The following is a 17,034-nucleotide window of genomic DNA, read 5'->3' as shown; positions in this document are numbered from 1 at the left end:
CAGTCTGTTGAATATTGATGACTTGTTGATGTGAATATTAAGCGCATCTGCGCGTACGTGGGCTTGATTGAGGCGTTTGATAAGCATCGTTGAAGCCTGTCTTTGGAGCAGTGTGAGAGAGGACCATGTCTATAAAACCATAGCCAACCGGGCAGTGTCGAGTCGAGCAAGAGCGTCGTCGGTACATGCAGATCGGATCGGGCCAAAGTGCAGGGATGAAAGAAATCTACGCTACGATCCTGGTGTGGGTAGCCGATTAGTACTGGGGAGGGACAGCCAGTTAACGTAGTGCATGCTAAACAGTGGTGAGTGTGCTTTCTTCTCCTTTAGGGCTTCGGTCATTCTAGTGGTCCAAGGTGGCCGACAGTTTCCAGCACACTTTCGGTTCGGTGTCGCTACGTCCTCGTACCAGATTGAGGGAGGATGGAACGAGGATGGTAAGGGCGAGTCGATCTGGGATCGGTTGACGCACGAGAAGCCTCACAAAATAGCCGATGGCTCCAACGGGGACATAGCCTGCGATAGCTACCATCAGGTGAGTGGTACGAGGATAATTCCAGACAGCTGTCTGTTCGGTATATTGTATACTATCGCCGTTACAATTTGAATTTGACGTACTGTCATTCACCAGTTCGCTATTTCGCCATTTCGCCATGGCTCTCTTGCGATGGCTCTCTATTCTCTTTATGTTTCTGTCATTCCACGCGTGATCGAGCGCGTTTCGGCTCGATCCTTCAGTTCACGTCTACACGAGCGAGAATAAAGACATTCCATCAGAGAACTGTAAATCATTTTCCTCAAGTTGAACTCCCGGTTTTCATGCTACGGGAAACGCATGATCATTTGGTCCTTCGAACCGGATAAGCTACGCTTACAAAGTGAAACAGTGCAGACAGTGCCATTATGTCTGAAACCAAGGCTTCGGGTTCCGCGAGTGCGGAGCAACAGGCGGCATTCGGATTGACACCGGTGATCCGGCAACCGGATGCCAGACAACGTCGAGTACGGTCGTCAACGGCATCGACGACATCTTCAGTGCGTGATCGCAGAGCTAACCTAAAAATACAGATGCTGGAGGAGCAGAAAAACAGGCAGCTAGAACGGCTGAAGCAGGAAGCAGAAATAGAAGAGAAGTTTGTGCAGGAAAAATATCGTGTTCTGGAAGAACAACTTGGAGAAGAAGACGATATTGTTTCCAGTGTGAGCCATGCAGCAGACCGTGTGGCCAGCTGGGTCACACATCACAATGTCGAGAGTCACCGAGAAGGTGATGTTACAAAGGAGATCCGACGGATGAGAACCGAGCTAGAACAGCCAAGGCCGGAAATCGCTGAAATGCGAGAAAATGCTCTACCCACAAGCGTCGGCGTAGAAGCATCATCATGGACGCTCACCAAGGAGCAAAAAGCAGCTCGACAGTCATTGCCGAAGGATCTGCCGGATTTTAGCGGTGATCCCGCAGAATGGCCAACGTTTATTAGCAGTTTTAACTTCTCCACCAACGCGTGTGGTTTTCAAAATGGCGAAAATATGATTCGCCTGCAAAGGTGCTTGAAAGGGGCAGCGAAAGAAGCAGTTCGAGGCCGTCTTCTACTCCCCTCATCAGTTCCAAGTGTCATTCATGTTCTCCAGAGACGCTTTGGACGTCCCGAATTGCTATTGGACGTTCTGATCGATCGCGTTAGAAAAACCCCATCCCCTCGAGCCGATGACCTGGAGAGCCTAATCGAATTCGGAGAAGTGGCGCAGTCACTCTGCGAACACGTACGGTCGGCGGGTATGGTCGAACATCTAAAAAACCCAATGCTGATCACCGAACTCGTAGAAAAGTTACCTTGCGAGTATCGTATGCAGTGGGCACGGCGTATTCGTGACGGTACCAGTAGCCTCGCGTCGTTTGCTCATTTCATGGAAGACGTAACGGAAGACGCAATATCAGTAACGCGCATACCACGAAAAACGGCGGAGCGAACGACAGGCAGTGTTAGGCAGCAAACGCATCAAACAAAGGAAGACGGTGCAAGGCACACGCCGAAGACCACCAACACAAAGGCTACCTACACCAGCAGCAAGTTCAGTGCTCCACAACAATGTGCGATGTGTGCCGAGCATCATCGAACGTTTCAATGTGACGAACTGGCAGCTTTACCCGTGCAAAAACGACGGGAAGTAGTCACACAAAAAAAACTGTGTTGGAATTGTTTAAGTGTTGGGCACCAAGTGAAATTCTGCAAATCGAAACACGTTTGCCGGGTGTGTTCCCAGAAGCATCATACATTGGTACACGAAAACAAGTCCATTCCTGAACCAACAGGAACGAATGCCAGCCTATCGGCTCGAGTGTATGCCAGCACGGTGTTACTAGAAACGGTAACCGTCTGGGTACTGGATCGGTACGGAAACCGCCATCACGCTCGTGCGCTATTAGATTCGGCATCAATGTGCAACTTTATGTCGAAAAGGTTGGCTGCAAAACTCCAGCTTCGCTGGTCAAAAACAAATACACAGATAGTAGGCATCGCAGAAAGCATGCATCGGGTGAAATATGAGACCCACGCAACTATTCATTCGAAGGTGAATTCGTTCTACAGCACAGAGAACTTTTTCATAATGGAGAAACCAACATCTGATTTACCATCAAGTGTCATCAGTACAAGCAGTCTAAAGCTACCCGACGTAGAATTGGCTGATCCAACGTTTTACAAACCGGCTCCGATCGACATGATCATTGGAGCAGAACATTATCAACAACTATTCACCGGGAAACGGATTCATCTAGAAGCTGGGGATCCGCTGCTAGTGGAAACGATGTTTGGCTGGGTCGTGTGTGGACCTCTGCGAGAGGCACTTCCAACCAAATCGTTAGCTTGTCATGTGACAACAGTCGGTCTCGAAAATGTGCTACAAAGGTTTTGGCAACTCGATGCAGTCCCGGAACAATCATACCAACCCAACACAGAATGTGAAGCGCATTACAATGCCACAGTTATTAGAGAACCATCGGGAAGGTATGCAGTGCGACTGCCGAGAACAAATGATTCAACTAAACAATTGGGTGAATCAAAAAGTATCGCGCTACGGCGATTCAGGACTCTAGAGCGACGGCTCGAGTCAGACGCAATTGTAAAGAGTTCTTACCACGAGTTCATGAGAGAGTATGAACGACTAGGACATATGCAGAAATTGGACAATCCTGATATTAACATTTCTCATTGTTTTCTACCACATCATGCAGTGTTCAAGGAGTCCAGCACTACGACTAAAACCAGAGTGGTCTTCGATGCATCGTGTAAAACATCTTCGGGGTATTCCTTGAACGACATTCTTTTGGTGGGTCCAGTCATACAAAAGGATTTACTGTCTCTACTTCTGAAGTTTCGTACACATGCAATTGCGTTGGTCGGCGACATTGAAAAAATGTACCGACAGATAAGGGTGCAGGAAGTAGATCAACCACTTCAAAGGATCGTGTGGCGGGAAAATCAAGCTGAACCAATATCCACATACCAGCTGCAAACCGTCACATATGGCACATCTTCTGCGCCATATTTAGCAACAAGAACTTACAGAAATTGGCCCAGGACATGAGCCACGTGTCACCAACGGCGGCCGATGCAATTTCTATGGATTTATATCTCAACAACTTGTACAAACGTTTCAACGAACGCAACAAAGCACTTCCCATCGCACGAGGAGAGATTGACCCTCTTACAACAAAGGAGCTCCAAGCAGCTGAGCATGCACTATGCCGAATGGCTCAAAGGGAATCGTTTCGTGAAGAACACACCGATTTGCTCCTTGGAAAATACGTATCACGGTCAAGTCGTTTAAAATGGTTGAAACCACAGCTCGACGCTCAAGGATTGATCCGAGTAGGAGGTCGACTGATTCACGCCGATATCTCAGAAGATTCAAAACATCCGATCGTACTTTGTGCTAGGCATCCACTGACGAGGATGATAGTGGAGTACTACCATCGAAAGCTTCTACATGCAGGACCACAACTGATGTTGTCCACCATTCATTTGCAGTTTTGGATCTTATCGGGAAGAAACCTAGCCCGAAAGGTCTATCATCAATGCCATACTTGCTTTCGTCATCGACCGACTTTAATTCAACAAAGTATGGCAGATTTCCCAGCATCACATGTAACATCAAGCAGGCCATTTCTAAGCTGTGATGTTGACTATGTTGGTCCAGTGTTCATCAAATCTGAAGTGCGAAATCGTACAGCTACAAAGGCCTATGTTGCCATTTTCATATGTTTTGTCACCCGAGCGGTACATATTGAACTCGTATCCGATCTTTCAACTGATGCCTTTTTAGCAGCTCTACATAGATTTACCGCGCGTAGAGGAAAACCAATCACCATTTACAGCGACAATGCAACATGCTTCAAGGGTGCAGCAAACCATCTGCACAAAGTCTTCCGCATGCTACAAAAGGGTTCCGGCGAACGAGACAAGATTGTCAACTGGTGTACTGGCCAAAGGATCCATTGGCAGTTCATTCCTCCACGTGCACCCCAATTTGGTGGGTTATGGGAGGCCGCCGTGAAATCAGCAAAGCATCATTTCTTGAGGGAAGTCGGCAATTCCAATATCTCTCGCGAAGATATGTCTACATTACTCGCACAAATCGAAATGTGCTTAAACTCGCGTCCACTAGTGCACATGCCGACAGAAGCAGAAGACCTCGAAGTACTTACTCCGGGTCACTTTCTAATTGGAACAAATCTCCAAAGCGTTCCAGAAGTATCATTGCAGGAAGTCTCGGAGAACCGTTTGTCACATTGGGAACGTACTCAGCAACGTACACAGCGCATTTGGACCAGATGGCAAGCGGAATATCTGCAGCAGCTGCAAACTCGTGCCAGCAAGGGCTGCAATCCGCCAGTATCCATTGACGTCGGACGTGTGGTCCTGCTGAAGGAAGATAATGCCCACCAGCGACTTGGGCATTGGGGAAAATCACCGCTACGCACCCCGGAAAGGATGGAGTCGTTCGAGTCGTCACCCTGAGGACGGCAAAGGCAGACAACGTTGTTCGTCCTGTCACCAAAATCGCGCTGCTACCCAGTCCATTATAATTATGTTGAACAAGCCATGCTAGTTCAAGGCGGCCAGTATGTTCGGTATATTGTATACTATCGCCGTTACAATTTGAATTTGACGTACTGTCACTTCACCAGTTCGCTATTTCGCCATTTCGCCATGACTCTCTTGCCATGGCTCTCTATTTCTCTTTATGTTTCTCATTCCACGCGTGATCGAGCGCGTTTCGGCTCGATCCTTCAGTTCACGTCTACACGAGCGAGAATAAAGACATTCCATCAGAGAACTGTAAATCATTTTCCTCAAGTTGAACTCCCGGTTTTCATGCTACGGGAAACGCATGATCACTGTCTTTGACTGGCAGGATTCCTTCAACAGTGGCAACGCGATGTGGAGATGGTCCGGGAACTGGGAGTGGACTACTATCGCTTCTCACTTGCCTGGAGCCGCATCATGCCAACTGGAATGAGCAACAACGTTAACGAAAAGGGCATCGAGTACTACAACCATCTCATCAACGGGCTGCTGGCCTATAACATCACGCCGATGGTGACCCTGTACCATTGGGATCTGCCAGAGCGGCTACAAGAGATGGGTGGCTGGACTAATCGGGAGATTATCGAGTACTTCCGGGAGTACGCAAGAGTTGCCTTTAGTCGGTTTGGCGATCGAGTCAAGTTTTGGACAACGTTCAACGAACCGAAACAGACTTGCAAGGAGTCGTACGAACAGGATGCTATGGCTCCGGGGTATGAGTTCCCCGGGGTGTACAGCTACCTATGTTCGCATCATGTGCTGCTGGCACATGCCGATGCTGTTGAAGTGTATAGAAAGAATTTCCAGGGCCCTCAAAGCGGTATGTACACTACCCCAATGTGATTGTGCTTCAATGTAGCTATCTTTCATAACATCACGGAATTTTTGTTCGTAGGAGTAATCGGAATGGTTGTTGACTCTTCGTGGAGCGAGCCCAACACGCCAGCGGATGAGGAAGCCTCCGAACGTTCCATGCAGTTTACTGTGAGTACCAAAGAACGCTTCAAAGAAAAATGTTGAGTAATGAGCCACATTCTACAGCTTGGAATCTACATGCATCCGATCTACCACGGAAACTACCCGGCGGTGATGATCGAGCGCATCGGGAACCTGAGCGCTCGTCAAGGCTTCCACAAGTCGCGTCTCCCCGCGTTCACGCCGGAAGAAATCGCAAAAGTGAAAGGGTCGTCCGACTACTTTGGGTTTAATGCGTACACTACGCGCCTGGTGTGGCAAAATGGCGATGCCAATCCGGGCCACTTTGGTGAACCATCGTTCGATCACGATCGCGATGTGTATGATTACATTGACCCCGCTTGGCCGTCGACTGCTTCGCCGTGGCTCAAGGTGTATCCCCGAGGGATGTACAGCGTGCTGCGATGGATACGGCGCGAGTACAACAATCCGCCGGTTTTTATCACCGAGAACGGCGTCAGCGATCGGGACGGTACCCGAGATTTACAGCGAGTGGAGTACTTCAACTCATATTTGGAGGCCGTCCTCGATGCGATCGATGATGGGTGTGACGTGCGAGGCTATACTGCGTGGTCGCTTATGGATAACTTCGAGTGGCGCGCTGGCTACTCGCAACGGTTTGGACTCTACTATGTGGACTTCAAGGATCCAGCTCGACCGCGCTACGCCAAAATGTCGGCCAAAGTTTACGCGAACATTGTCCGAAGCCGCTCCGTCGATCCAGACTATATGCCGGAACCGGACGTTCTGATTCCTGACGGGGAGTGATGTTTGGCGTTGACAGTAGAAACTGAATAAGGTGTCAAAAGAAAAATAAATGGCCGTATTATCTTATATTAAAATTCATTATAATGTACTTTATTAGTTGACGTAGGTACAAGGCAGCTAGGTGCTACGTCTCCAGTGAGCATCATCGCGATACAAGTAGGATAATCCAGTCTGAGGAGCATCGACGAATCTTAGAGTAGTGCCCCGGCCGCCCTGCGGAGACTTCGCTCGGGGACTTAGGTTGGACGCTAGCCAGCCTCTCGAGTCTTGTTGATCCGTGAAGTGCTTTCTGGAACAAGAATTAATTCCGTCTCTAAGCCAATACCAACCATCAAAGTAGCTCGCTTCCTTATGGACTGCTACGGTGACTACACAGAATGGTTCATCAGCAGTATAGACCAAGCCATATTTCAGTTCGTTCCATCGAAATCCAGCACATAAGCTGCGTAACGGTCTCAGAAGAACCGTTTTATAGACCGAAATCGAAATCTTTTACTTACAAGCAAACTCCAACCACTACCAATACATCCAGATAAGGACCAGCATAGCCTCTATAATCTCAATTACACAAACAGTCGAGTCTTATCCGTCGAGAGGAAAGGATCAGCATCCCTCAATGAACTCCGTAGACCGCGAAGCGTAACTATGGCTACAACTTTTTCAGGCCCTACTTTGACGGATTTGTGTTAATGATCATTCATGAAATGAAAAAAGATCGATCTAAGATCTATGGTAGTTACTATCAGCTGTGGTTGGGTGCCTTTATCTCCTAAGTCTGGACTTCAATGTGTAAAGTGAAATAGGTTAGTAAAAAATAGTGAAATAATGAAATCCTCGGAATTGGTGCCTCTAAGTTGAGGTCCAAAACGAACGGCATCACAAACATGAAACTTCAGCACAAGGACGAGTAGTAGCGCGCACGCTGATGCGTTATTTTATCTATTCAGGCCATTTGTTGGTGGTTGTATTGGTGTTATTGAAATTAAAAATTAACGCCTTGCTACTCGGACTAGATAACCTATCGCGGTGGCGGACGAGTGTGCGGTCGGGTAAATATTGATGGGCCTCCATGTGGTTGCTCTCGCTTGATTGAAGCGTTTGATAAGCATTGTTGAAGAACGTCTTTGGAGCGGAACATATGAGCATGTCTGAGAGCGGAACATGTGTGTAAAACCATAACCAAGTGGGGAGTGCTGAATCGAGCAAGTGCGTCGGTTTCACGCAGATCGGATCGGGCTTCGGAGCAGTGATGAAAGAAATCTACGCTACGATCGTGATCTTCGTGTGGGTAGCCGATTAGTACTGGGGAAGGACAGCCAGTTAACGGAGTGCGTACTAAATAGTGATGAGCCTGCTTTGTTCTTCTCTAGGGCTGCGATCATTCTAGTGGCCGAAGGCCTCCGAAAGTTTCCAGCACACTTTCGGTTCGGTGTCGCTACGTCCTCGTACCAGATCGAGGGAGGATGGAACGAGGATGGTAAGGGCGAGTCGATCTGGGATCGGTTGACGCACGAGAAGCCTCACAAAATAGTCGATGGCTCCAACGCGGACATAGCCTGCGATAGCTACCATCAGGTGAGTGGTACGAGGATAATTCCAGACAGCTGTCCTTGACTGGCCTTCAATTCCTTCAATTCCAGTGGCAACGCGATGTGGAGATGGTCCGGGAACTGGGAGTGAACTATTATCGCTTCTCACTCGCCTGGAGCCGCATCATGCCAACGGGAATGAGCAACAATGTTAACGAAAAGGGCATCGAGTACTACAACCATCTCATCAACGGACTGCTCGCCTATAACATTACGCCGATGGTGACCCTGTACCATTGGGATTTGCCACAGCGCCTGCAAGAGATGGGCGGCTGGACCAATCGGGAGATTGTCGAGTACTTCCGGGAGTACGCAAGAGTTGCCTTTAGTCGGTTTGGCGATCGAGTCAAATTTTGGGCAACGTTTAACCAGCCGACGCAGTCGTGCAAGGAGTCATACGAGCTGGATGCTATGGCTCCCGGATATGACTTCCCCGGGGTGTACAGCTACCTCTGTTCGCATCATGTGCTGCTGGCACATGCCGATGCTGTTGAAGTTTACAGAAAACATTTCCAGGGCGATCAAAATGGTGCGTATACTGCTCTCGTCTCTTAAGACGCTCTTCCATAACCCCACGAAACATTTTGATTTTAGGAGTGATCGGAATGGTAGCCAATTCTCATTGGAACGAACCTAACACGCCCGCGGATGAGGAAGCCTCCGAACGTGCCATGCAATTTAATGTGAGTACGAACGCTTCAAAGGAAAATGTTGAGTAATGAGCCACATTCTACAGCTTGGAATCTACATGCATCCGATTTACCACGGGAACTACCCGGCGGTGATGATCGAGCGCATCGGGAACCTTAGCGCTCGTCAAGGCTTCCACAAGTCGCGTCTGCCCTCGTTCACGCCGGAAGAAATCGCAAAAGTGAAAGGGTCGTCCGACTACTTTGGGTTTAATGCGTACACCACGCGGCTGGTGTGGCAAAATGGAGATGCCAATCCGGGCCACTTTGGTGAACCATCGTTCGATCACGATCGCGATGTGTATGAGTACATTGACCCCGCTTGGCCGTCGTCTGCTTCGTCGTGGCTCAAGGTGTATCCCCGAGGAATGTACAGCGTGCTGCGATGGATACGACGCGAGTACAACAATCCGCCGGTCTTTATCACCGAGAATGGCGTCAGCGATCGGGACGGTACCCGAGATTTACAGCGAGTGGAGTACTTCAACTCATACCTGGAGGCCGTGCTCGATGCGATCGATGATGGGTGTAATGTGCGAGGTTATACTGCGTGGTCGCTTATGGATAACTTCGAGTGGCGCGCTGGCTACTCGCAACGGTTCGGACTCTACTATGTGGACTTCAAGGATCCAGCTCGACCACGGTACGCCAAAATGTCGGCCAAAGTTTACGCGAACATTGTTCGAACCCGCTCCGTCGATCCAGACTATCTGCCGGAACCGGACATTCTGATACCTGACGGGGATTGATGTTTGGCGTTGACGGTAGAAACGAATTGAAGGTGTCAAAGGGAATACCAAGTGAAAAATTATCTCATAATAAATCAATTTTATACTTTCTCAATTTTATGCACTTCGCTAGCTGTTTGAGTATTTTGTAACGTCCGCCGTGTAGGTGAACTGATAAAGATGAGACAATTGAGGAGCACGACCTACCGATTGTATAATAGATTGCTCTGTTTTGCGGATAATGAACCGTTATTGCATCGATTAGGCACACGCTGCCCACTCCCCAAATGATAAGAGAAGCGCTCCAGGGGAGCTCCAGTGCAGGGCGACAGATTATTGGCAAAAGTACCAGATAACAGTGATTGCTGTCTGTGTTATCGCAAAAGTCGTCAGACACCTACGATATCTAGTACTGACGAATGCCCAATAGATATGGTTTTATAGCTACACGAAGCTCCCGCGAAATATTGACAGTCCATCGAAGGCCGCCATAAATGATGGTGGTTCGCGTGGCACAACTCGCCGCATTGTAAGTGACCCACGCCACTGCTTGATTCCTGTTGATCATTTCTATTCCCCAGAGTGCTCGTGATTGCGAGCGTAGCGCAAGGGCAAAGAAAGTTTCCCGCCGAGTTCCGGTTCGGTGTTGGCACTTCCTCGTACCAGATCGAGGGCGGTTGGAATGAGGATGGCAAAGGAGAGTCGATTTGGGACCGGCTGACCCACCAGCATCCCGAGAAGATCCTCGATCGAAGCAATGGCGATGTGGCGGCCGATAGCTACCACCTGTGGAAGCGTGATGTGGAAATGGTGCAAGAGCTCGGTGTGGACATCTATCGGTTTTCGATCGCCTGGAGTCGCATCATGCCAACCGGAATCGGTAACGTGATCAACGAGCCTGGCATCGCCTACTACAGCAATCTGATCGACGAGCTGCTGCGCCATGGCATTACACCGATGGTCACCCTATACCACTGGGATCTTCCCCAGCGGCTGCAGGAGATGGGTGGCTGGACGAACGAACTGATCGTGGACCATTTCGTGGCCTACGCCCGGGTTCTGTTCGAACGGTTTGGAGATCGGGTCAAGATCTGGACGACGTTCAACGAACCTATGCAAACGTGTGAGAACTCGTACTCCAACGATGCCATGTCCCCGGGGTACGGATTTCCCGGTGTTCCGGCGTACCTGTGTGCTCACAACATCCTCAAGTCACACGCCGAAGCGGTACACCTTTATCGCGATCAGTTCAAACCGGTCCAGAACGGTCAGATTGGCATCACGTTGGATTCGGGTTGGAGTGAACCGGCCACCGACTCTGAGGCTGACCGTAACGCGTCTGATCGATCGCTGAGATTCAATGTAAGTACCCGCCGGGCTCAGTGCTCTTTAGTTCTCTTTGGTTCATTACCGATCCGATTGATCCTCAGCTCGGGTGGTACGCCAATCCGATCTTCTCCGCGACCGGCGACTATCCGCTGGAGATGCGAGAACGTATCGCCAGCCTGAGCGTAGCCCAGGGATTCCCCGAGTCGCGGTTGCCAGTGTTTACGGCGGCCGAAGTGGAGCGTATCCGGGGGACGTCCGATTACTTTGGGCTCAACACGTACGGTAGTTCGATGGTGCGGGCCAACGATGGACCCGACAACGCGGCCGATGGTCCTTCGCACGGTCACGACACGAACGTGATCGGGTTCAGGGATCCTAGCTGGCCAACGGCAGCTTCCCCGTGGTTGACCATCGTTCCGTGGGGGATGCGAAAGTTGCTCAACTGGATCCGCACGGAGTACGGCAATCCGCCGCTGTGGATAACGGAAAACGGTGTGAGCGACTTTGGCGGCACGAAGGATGACGTGAGGATCGACTATTTTAACTCGTACCTGGAAGCCGTGCTGGATGCTCTCGATGATGGTTGCGACGTTCGCGGGTACATTGCGTGGTCATTGATGGATAACTTCGAGTGGCGTGCAGGATACGTGTAAGTTTAGGTCGGGCGGAGATCGCTGACCAGTTGCACTTTCATGTCTGTTATTTCCAGTGAAAGGTTTGGGCTCTACTACGTGGATTTTGAAAGCCCGGAGCGAACGCGATATGCAAAGGCGTCCTCGAAGGTGCTGACGAACATCGTCAGGACAAGGGAGATCGATCTTAACTATCGTCCCGATCCTGATGTTTACATTCCGGCACCGGAAACAGTTAACTAACATGTCAGATCAACTTGCGGATAATAAAGCTTGAAGTGTTTGAATTGATTCTATCATTTACTTGTACCATCCGTGCGAAGTAACAATAGCCCCGTGGCCAAGATACGGCGTCAGCAATCAATTATTGCCCCAAAGATAAGGCGCGCCTGAGATGAATTCCTTAATTAAGTTCCAGTGGGGTGCCCGAATTAAATCGTCCTCTATCGGGCATCAGTTTTTGGCATATGAATTGGACACCTTCGGACAATAAAACGCGACACCTGATTATCGATAGCATTCTACGGTGGATGACACGTGCGTGATAGGCACAATCATCTGGAAGGGTGCCACACTTTAGTTTATCACCCTTTTGGGCCGATTGCCTCATCACACTCACCATTTGGTGCTCGGGTTGTGCACTTCGCACTCGCAAAAATGAAGCTTCCATTGATCGGGTTTGTTACGGTGTGTTACGTAAGGTAAGGTCAGCTAAGTCTAAGCAAGTACTTCAACTCGGATGCGGTTCCGGGAGAGGGACACGATAGTGATTGCCGTTCTATTGCAGTTTGGGTGCTGCGCAGCGAACGTTTCCGGCAGACTTCAAGTTCGGTGTTGGAACCTCGGCCTACCAGATCGAGGGAGGCTGGAATGAGGACGGCAAAGGGGAATCGATCTGGGACCATCTGGTGCACAACCACCCGGAAAAGATTGCCGACGGAACGAACGGAGATGTCGCGTGTGACAGCTACCACAATGTGAGTGCTGCCGGGGGGCGTCGTGATCTCCGATTTGAAGTAGCCCCTATTTCCGTATTACAGTGGCGCCGTGATGTGGAGATGATCCGGGAGCTTAGTGTGGACATCTACCGCTTTTCGCTCTCCTGGAGCCGCATCCTGCCAACGGGGATCAGCAACCATGTCAACCAGCACGGCATTGCGTACTATAATAATCTTATCGACGAACTGGTACGGTACAACATCACGCCCATGGTGACACTGTTCCACTGGGACACACCGCAGCGTCTGCAGGAAATGGGTGGATTCACGAATCGGTTGATCGTGGGACACTTCCGCGAGTACGCTCGGATCGCGTTCGCCGAGTTTGGCGACCGGGTTAAGATTTGGACCACTTTCAACGAACCACCGCAAACGTGTCGCCTTCCGTACGAGTACGACTCGATGGCACCGGGTTACGACTTCCCGGGGATCTACACGTACCTCTGTAGCCACCATTTGCTGCTGTCCCACGCGGAAGCGGTCCAACTGTACCGGACGGAGTTCCAGCCTACCCAGGGAGGCCAGATAGGCATTACGGTGGACGGATCGTGGGCTGAGCCGATTTCCGAGGATGAACGAGAGGCCTCGGACACGACCATGCAGTATCTGGTATGTTACCGCTGAAGTTGAGTTGGGCATCACACGTCATCGCACGTCATCTCATCTCAACAGTTCGGTATCTACATGCATCCGATCTACTCCGAAACCGGCAACTATCCGCCGGTGATGATCGACCGCATCGCCAGGCTTAGTCGCGAGCAGGGCTTCGCCAGGTCGCGGCTTCCCGAGTTCACCGCCGAGGAGATCGCAAAACTGAAGGGATCGTCCGACTTCTTCGGCTACAACGGGTATACCACCAATTTGGTGTACGCGAACGATGAGGCGAACTCGGCCAACATGCGGGTGCCTTCGTTCGATCACGATCGCAACACGGTCGAGTACCAGGACGATCGCTGGCCATCGACGGGTTCGGACTGGCTGAAGGTGTACCCTCGGGGTATGTACAACGTGCTGAGCTGGATACGGCGCGAGTACAACAATCCGCCCGTTTGGGTGACCGAAAACGGGGTCAGCGATTTGGGTGGGACGCGCGACGTCCGGCGGGTGCAGTACTTTAAGGACTACCTGAACGCGATTCTCGATGCGATCGACGATGGGTGTGATGTGCGCGGCTACGTGGCCTGGAGTTTGATGGATAACTTCGAGTGGCGCGCGGGTCTCAGCGAACGGTTCGGGCTGTATTACGTCAACTACAGCGATCCGGGACTGGCTCGGTACGCAAAGTCGTCCGCGCGGGCATTCGGAAATATTGTGCGCACCCGAAGCATCGATCAGGACGATATGCCCGAACCGGAGATCTACATCCCGGGGCCGGACGATGTGGATACCACTACTACGAGCGTGTCAGGTGAAATCACCACGGAGAACGATGACGATGGAGCCGCCGAGATGCTCTTCTCGAAGCTGCTCATTGTCGTATGCTTCGCGAACTTCCTGTTGCGAATTTAAGGTGGTTTAAGTTGGGCGTTACGGTGTGTTATCATTTAATGCCTTTCGAGGAGCAGACGTGTAATAATTATGGCAAAGTGGCACTCCAATTGCGCTGAGGTATCACTTCTATGGTAAAGTTAGTCCAATAAATGGCTCAGTCCGTGTCGGTTATTTTAGCCGGCTTAATCTGCACCTGAATGTAGGACACCGTACTCTTGACCTAGTAACACCGTAAATCTTCGTCGGCAGCCGGTGGCAAGTGACTCTGTAAACAATACTAATGAGAGATCGACACAGGTCAGCGCCTATCGTCGGACAAAATGCAACTGACTGCCCGAAAAAGAACTTCTAACCTCTAATCGGCAACAAATCCGGAAACAAGCCTTCGCTGGGTTCGGTGTCCGTTATCGCTCCTGCCTCTGGAGAGCTGATAGCTGGAGCCGATGATAAGGCAAATGTGAACCGGAGGCAGCTTGGAGAGACGGTTCCGATCCACCGGAGTGTCAGTCGTCGTTGTGCTTGCTGCGGCGAAACAAAGTCCAGTCCGTGATGGTGCGCCACTGGTTATCTCCATTTCCGTGTTTGTTGGTGTGCGGCCTCGTCGTTGCCGGTAAGCTGCCGGCGCTGGCTGCATTGCGTAATGGCACAGTGTAAACAAACGCTAAACGTCACATAAAACACTCGGTTTCCAGTAGCGCTGCTTCCGACGGTGGCCTTGAGCGGCATTGACGACGGATCTGTGTCGGATCGACGTCGGTTCAGCGATGAGTTTCAGTTTGGTGTCGGAACGTCAGCCTACCAGATCGAGGGAGGGTGGGACGATGACGGGAAAGGGGAATCGATCTGGGATCATCTGACGCACCACCGGCCGGAAAAGGTGGCGGATCGGTCGAGCGGGGACGTGGCTTGCGATAGCTACCACCAGTGGAGGCGTGACGTGCAGATGGTGAAGGAACTCGGTGTGGATTACTATCGGTTCTCGATCTCCTGGCCTCGCATTATGCCGACGGGACTGTGTAATCAGGTGAACGAGCGGGGACTCGAGTACTACAGCCACCTGATCGACGAGCTGCGTCTGAACGGCATCGAACCGATGGTGACACTCTACCACTGGGATCTACCCCAGCGGCTGCAGGAGATGGGCGGCTGGATGAACCCGGACATTGTGCACCATTTTGTGGAGTATGCACGGATCGTGTTCATCTGGCTGGGCGATCGGGTCCGGTGGTGGACAACGATCAACGAACCGTGGCACATTTGCGAACAGTCGTACGGTCGGGACGAGATGGCCCCGGGCTACGACTTCCCCGGTGTGCCAGCGTACACCTGTGGCCACAACATTCTGCGGGCGCACGCCGAAGCGTTCCACCTCTACCGGGACGTATTACAGCTACGCGGCGCTATCGGAATTTCGCTCGATGCTCGGTGGGCCGAACCGGAAACGGATGCCCCGGATGATTTGGAAGCATCCGAACAGGAGCTACAGTTTCACGTAAGTCAAAGGCACACGCTCGATAGCTCACGATCATGATCCTTTTTCTTTGACAGTTGGGTTGGTTTGCGCATCCCATCTTTACGGCGGCCGGTGACTATCCGGAGCTGATGCGCTATCGCGTGGGCAACCTGAGCGCCGCCCAGGGGTTCGCCCGATCCCGTTTGCCGGTCTTCACGCCGGAGGAAGTGGTGCGCATCCGTGGGACGTCGGATTTCTTTGGCCTGAACACCTACACGACGGTGCTGGTGCGTAAGAACGACGAGGGCAACTCGGCACAGTACAGCGTCCCTTCGTTCGAGCATGACTCCGGCGTGGTGCCGTCCTCCGATCCTGACTGGCCCGTGGCGGAGGAAACTTCGTGGATTAAGGTATGCGGATTGGCTCCTGCGAATGTCATCTCCGAACCCATCTCCATCCCCATCGTTCTTCGCCCGACAGATTGTGCCGTTTGGACTGCACAAGCTTCTGAACTGGATCCGGGAGCGGTACGATGGTCCTGCGATCTGGATTACGGAAAACGGCATCGGATCCGGTCCGGGGACGAAAGATCCGCAACGGGTGAGCTACTTTAACGGGTATCTCGGGGCGGTGCTTGATGCTATCGAGGATGGGTGTGATGTCCTTGGGTACGTCGCCTGGAGCCTGATGGATAACTTCGAGTGGCGCGATGGTTACACGTAAGCTGCACTTGGACGTAGACGTGGATTCAGTAACTCCAATTGTTTGCGTTCATCTTTCTTTAGGCAAAAGTTTGGCTTATACTACGTGGACTTCAACGACCCCGAGCGCAAGCGGTACGGCAAGATGTCGTCCAAAGTGTTTGCAAATATTGTAAAAACTCGCCAGATTGATCCGGAGTACCAGCCGGAACCGGACGTGCTGATAACCGCCCAGACAGGCATCGGCGCAACGGTGCTGCCGGATTTGTTGGTGTTCGTCGGAACCACCCTGTGCGCGACGGTCGCACTGAAGCTAACTCAAGCTTACGGTTAGTCACGCAATGTGCTGCAAGCGCCGGAGCTTTGATACGTTGAGCTTTCCGTGTTCCGACGGGGCGACGCGGCGTGTCGGACGTTGGAAAAGGACGTTTCTGGGATAAAAAGCAGTGGCCACGATCATTTACTCAGTTTTGATATTATTGTTTTTAGGGTGTGTGGGTAAGTTTAAAAGTGAGATTATTAAAAAAAGGTTTTAATACTGAATTGAATAAATAAATCGCGTGCTGAAGAAAGCATTTATTCTGTAGAATC

The 17,034-nt window shown here is 51.1% G+C and overlaps 5 protein-coding genes and 1 pseudogene across 6 annotated transcripts; all 6 read left to right on the top strand.

Moving 5' to 3' along the window:
- Positions 1-1,043, top strand: part of LOC128279007 (myrosinase 1-like) — a 7,068-nt pseudogene extending 6,025 nt beyond the window's left edge.
- LOC128276610 (lactase-like protein) lies at positions 226-6,889 on the top strand. The gene is made up of 5 exons (XM_053015070.1): positions 226-244; positions 331-535; positions 5,433-5,910; positions 5,986-6,074; positions 6,132-6,889. Exons 3-5 carry the CDS (start codon positions 5,451-5,453, stop codon positions 6,831-6,833), a joined length of 1,251 nt encoding a protein of 416 aa, XP_052871030.1. The 5' UTR covers positions 226-244; positions 331-535; positions 5,433-5,450; the 3' UTR covers positions 6,834-6,889.
- Positions 6,890-7,741: 852 nt separating this feature from the next.
- Positions 7,742-9,918, top strand: LOC128274873 (myrosinase 1-like). The gene is made up of 5 exons (XM_053013210.1): positions 7,742-8,117; positions 8,204-8,408; positions 8,474-8,951; positions 9,017-9,105; positions 9,159-9,918. The coding sequence occupies exons 1-5, from the start codon at positions 8,083-8,085 to the stop codon at positions 9,858-9,860; spliced, it is 1,509 nt and encodes a 502-aa protein (XP_052869170.1). The 5' UTR covers positions 7,742-8,082; the 3' UTR covers positions 9,861-9,918.
- Positions 9,919-10,322: 404 nt separating this feature from the next.
- Positions 10,323-12,043, top strand: LOC128268891 (myrosinase 1-like). The gene is made up of 4 exons (XM_053006185.1): positions 10,323-10,368; positions 10,421-11,201; positions 11,270-11,817; positions 11,878-12,043. The coding sequence occupies exons 1-4, from the start codon at positions 10,334-10,336 to the stop codon at positions 12,041-12,043; spliced, it is 1,530 nt and encodes a 509-aa protein (XP_052862145.1). The 5' UTR covers positions 10,323-10,333.
- Positions 12,044-12,594: 551 nt separating this feature from the next.
- LOC128279005 (lactase/phlorizin hydrolase-like) lies at positions 12,595-14,307 on the top strand. The gene is made up of 3 exons (XM_053017727.1): positions 12,595-12,777; positions 12,841-13,407; positions 13,471-14,307. The coding sequence occupies exons 2-3, from the start codon at positions 12,859-12,861 to the stop codon at positions 14,305-14,307; spliced, it is 1,386 nt and encodes a 461-aa protein (XP_052873687.1). The 5' UTR covers positions 12,595-12,777; positions 12,841-12,858.
- A 504-nt stretch (positions 14,308-14,811) lies between these two features.
- LOC128268667 (myrosinase 1-like) lies at positions 14,812-16,997 on the top strand. 2 transcript variants are annotated; one of them, XM_053005834.1, is made up of 5 exons: positions 14,812-14,899; positions 14,982-15,781; positions 15,838-16,152; positions 16,223-16,461; positions 16,528-16,997. In XM_053005834.1, the coding sequence occupies exons 1-5, from the start codon at positions 14,839-14,841 to the stop codon at positions 16,775-16,777; spliced, it is 1,665 nt and encodes a 554-aa protein (XP_052861794.1). In that variant the 5' UTR covers positions 14,812-14,838; the 3' UTR covers positions 16,778-16,997. The 2 variants fall into 2 exon arrangements, with proteins under 2 accessions (XP_052861794.1, XP_052861795.1); XM_053005835.1 differs by having other exon boundaries at positions 14,824-14,899; positions 14,985-15,781.
- Positions 16,998-17,034: the final 37 nt, after the last annotated feature.

This window comes from Anopheles cruzii, chromosome 2 (genome assembly GCF_943734635.1).
Source record: "Anopheles cruzii chromosome 2, idAnoCruzAS_RS32_06, whole genome shotgun sequence".
Taxonomy (NCBI): domain Eukaryota; kingdom Metazoa; phylum Arthropoda; class Insecta; order Diptera; family Culicidae; genus Anopheles; species Anopheles cruzii.
Note: the sequence above shows the minus strand (reverse complement) of the source record. Positions and strands in the feature narration are given on the sequence as shown.

Excerpts from the sequence above, each read along its gene's own strand:
- LOC128276610 (XM_053015070.1), top strand. The coding sequence starts at position 5,451 with ATGGTCCGGGAACTGGGAGTGGACTACTATCGCTTCTCACTTGCCTGG. Across the intron at positions 5,911-5,985 it reads TTTCCAGGGCCCTCAAAGCG|GAGTAATCGGAATGGTTGTT; the intron begins GTATGTACACTA and ends TTTTGTTCGTAG. Across the intron at positions 6,075-6,131 it reads AACGTTCCATGCAGTTTACT|CTTGGAATCTACATGCATCC; the intron begins GTGAGTACCAAA and ends CACATTCTACAG.
- LOC128274873 (XM_053013210.1), top strand. The coding sequence starts at position 8,083 with ATGAAAGAAATCTACGCTACGATCGTGATCTTCGT. Across the intron at positions 8,118-8,203 it reads GCTACGATCGTGATCTTCGT|GGCTGCGATCATTCTAGTGG; the intron begins GTGGGTAGCCGA and ends GTTCTTCTCTAG. Across the intron at positions 8,409-8,473 it reads CCTGCGATAGCTACCATCAG|TGGCAACGCGATGTGGAGAT; the intron begins GTGAGTGGTACG and ends CTTCAATTCCAG.
- LOC128268891 (XM_053006185.1), top strand. The coding sequence starts at position 10,334 with ATGATGGTGGTTCGCGTGGCACAACTCGCCGCATT. Across the intron at positions 10,369-10,420 it reads GTGGCACAACTCGCCGCATT|AGTGCTCGTGATTGCGAGCG; the intron begins GTAAGTGACCCA and ends TCTATTCCCCAG. Across the intron at positions 11,202-11,269 it reads ATCGATCGCTGAGATTCAAT|CTCGGGTGGTACGCCAATCC; the intron begins GTAAGTACCCGC and ends ATTGATCCTCAG.
- LOC128279005 (XM_053017727.1), top strand. The coding sequence starts at position 12,859 with ATGATCCGGGAGCTTAGTGTGGACATCTACCGCTTTTCGCTCTCCTGG. Across the intron at positions 13,408-13,470 it reads ACACGACCATGCAGTATCTG|TTCGGTATCTACATGCATCC; the intron begins GTATGTTACCGC and ends TCATCTCAACAG.
- LOC128268667 (XM_053005834.1), top strand. The coding sequence starts at position 14,839 with ATGGTGCGCCACTGGTTATCTCCATTTCCGTGTTTGTTGGTGTGCGGC. Across the intron at positions 15,782-15,837 it reads AACAGGAGCTACAGTTTCAC|TTGGGTTGGTTTGCGCATCC; the intron begins GTAAGTCAAAGG and ends TTTCTTTGACAG. Across the intron at positions 16,153-16,222 it reads AGGAAACTTCGTGGATTAAG|ATTGTGCCGTTTGGACTGCA; the intron begins GTATGCGGATTG and ends TTCGCCCGACAG.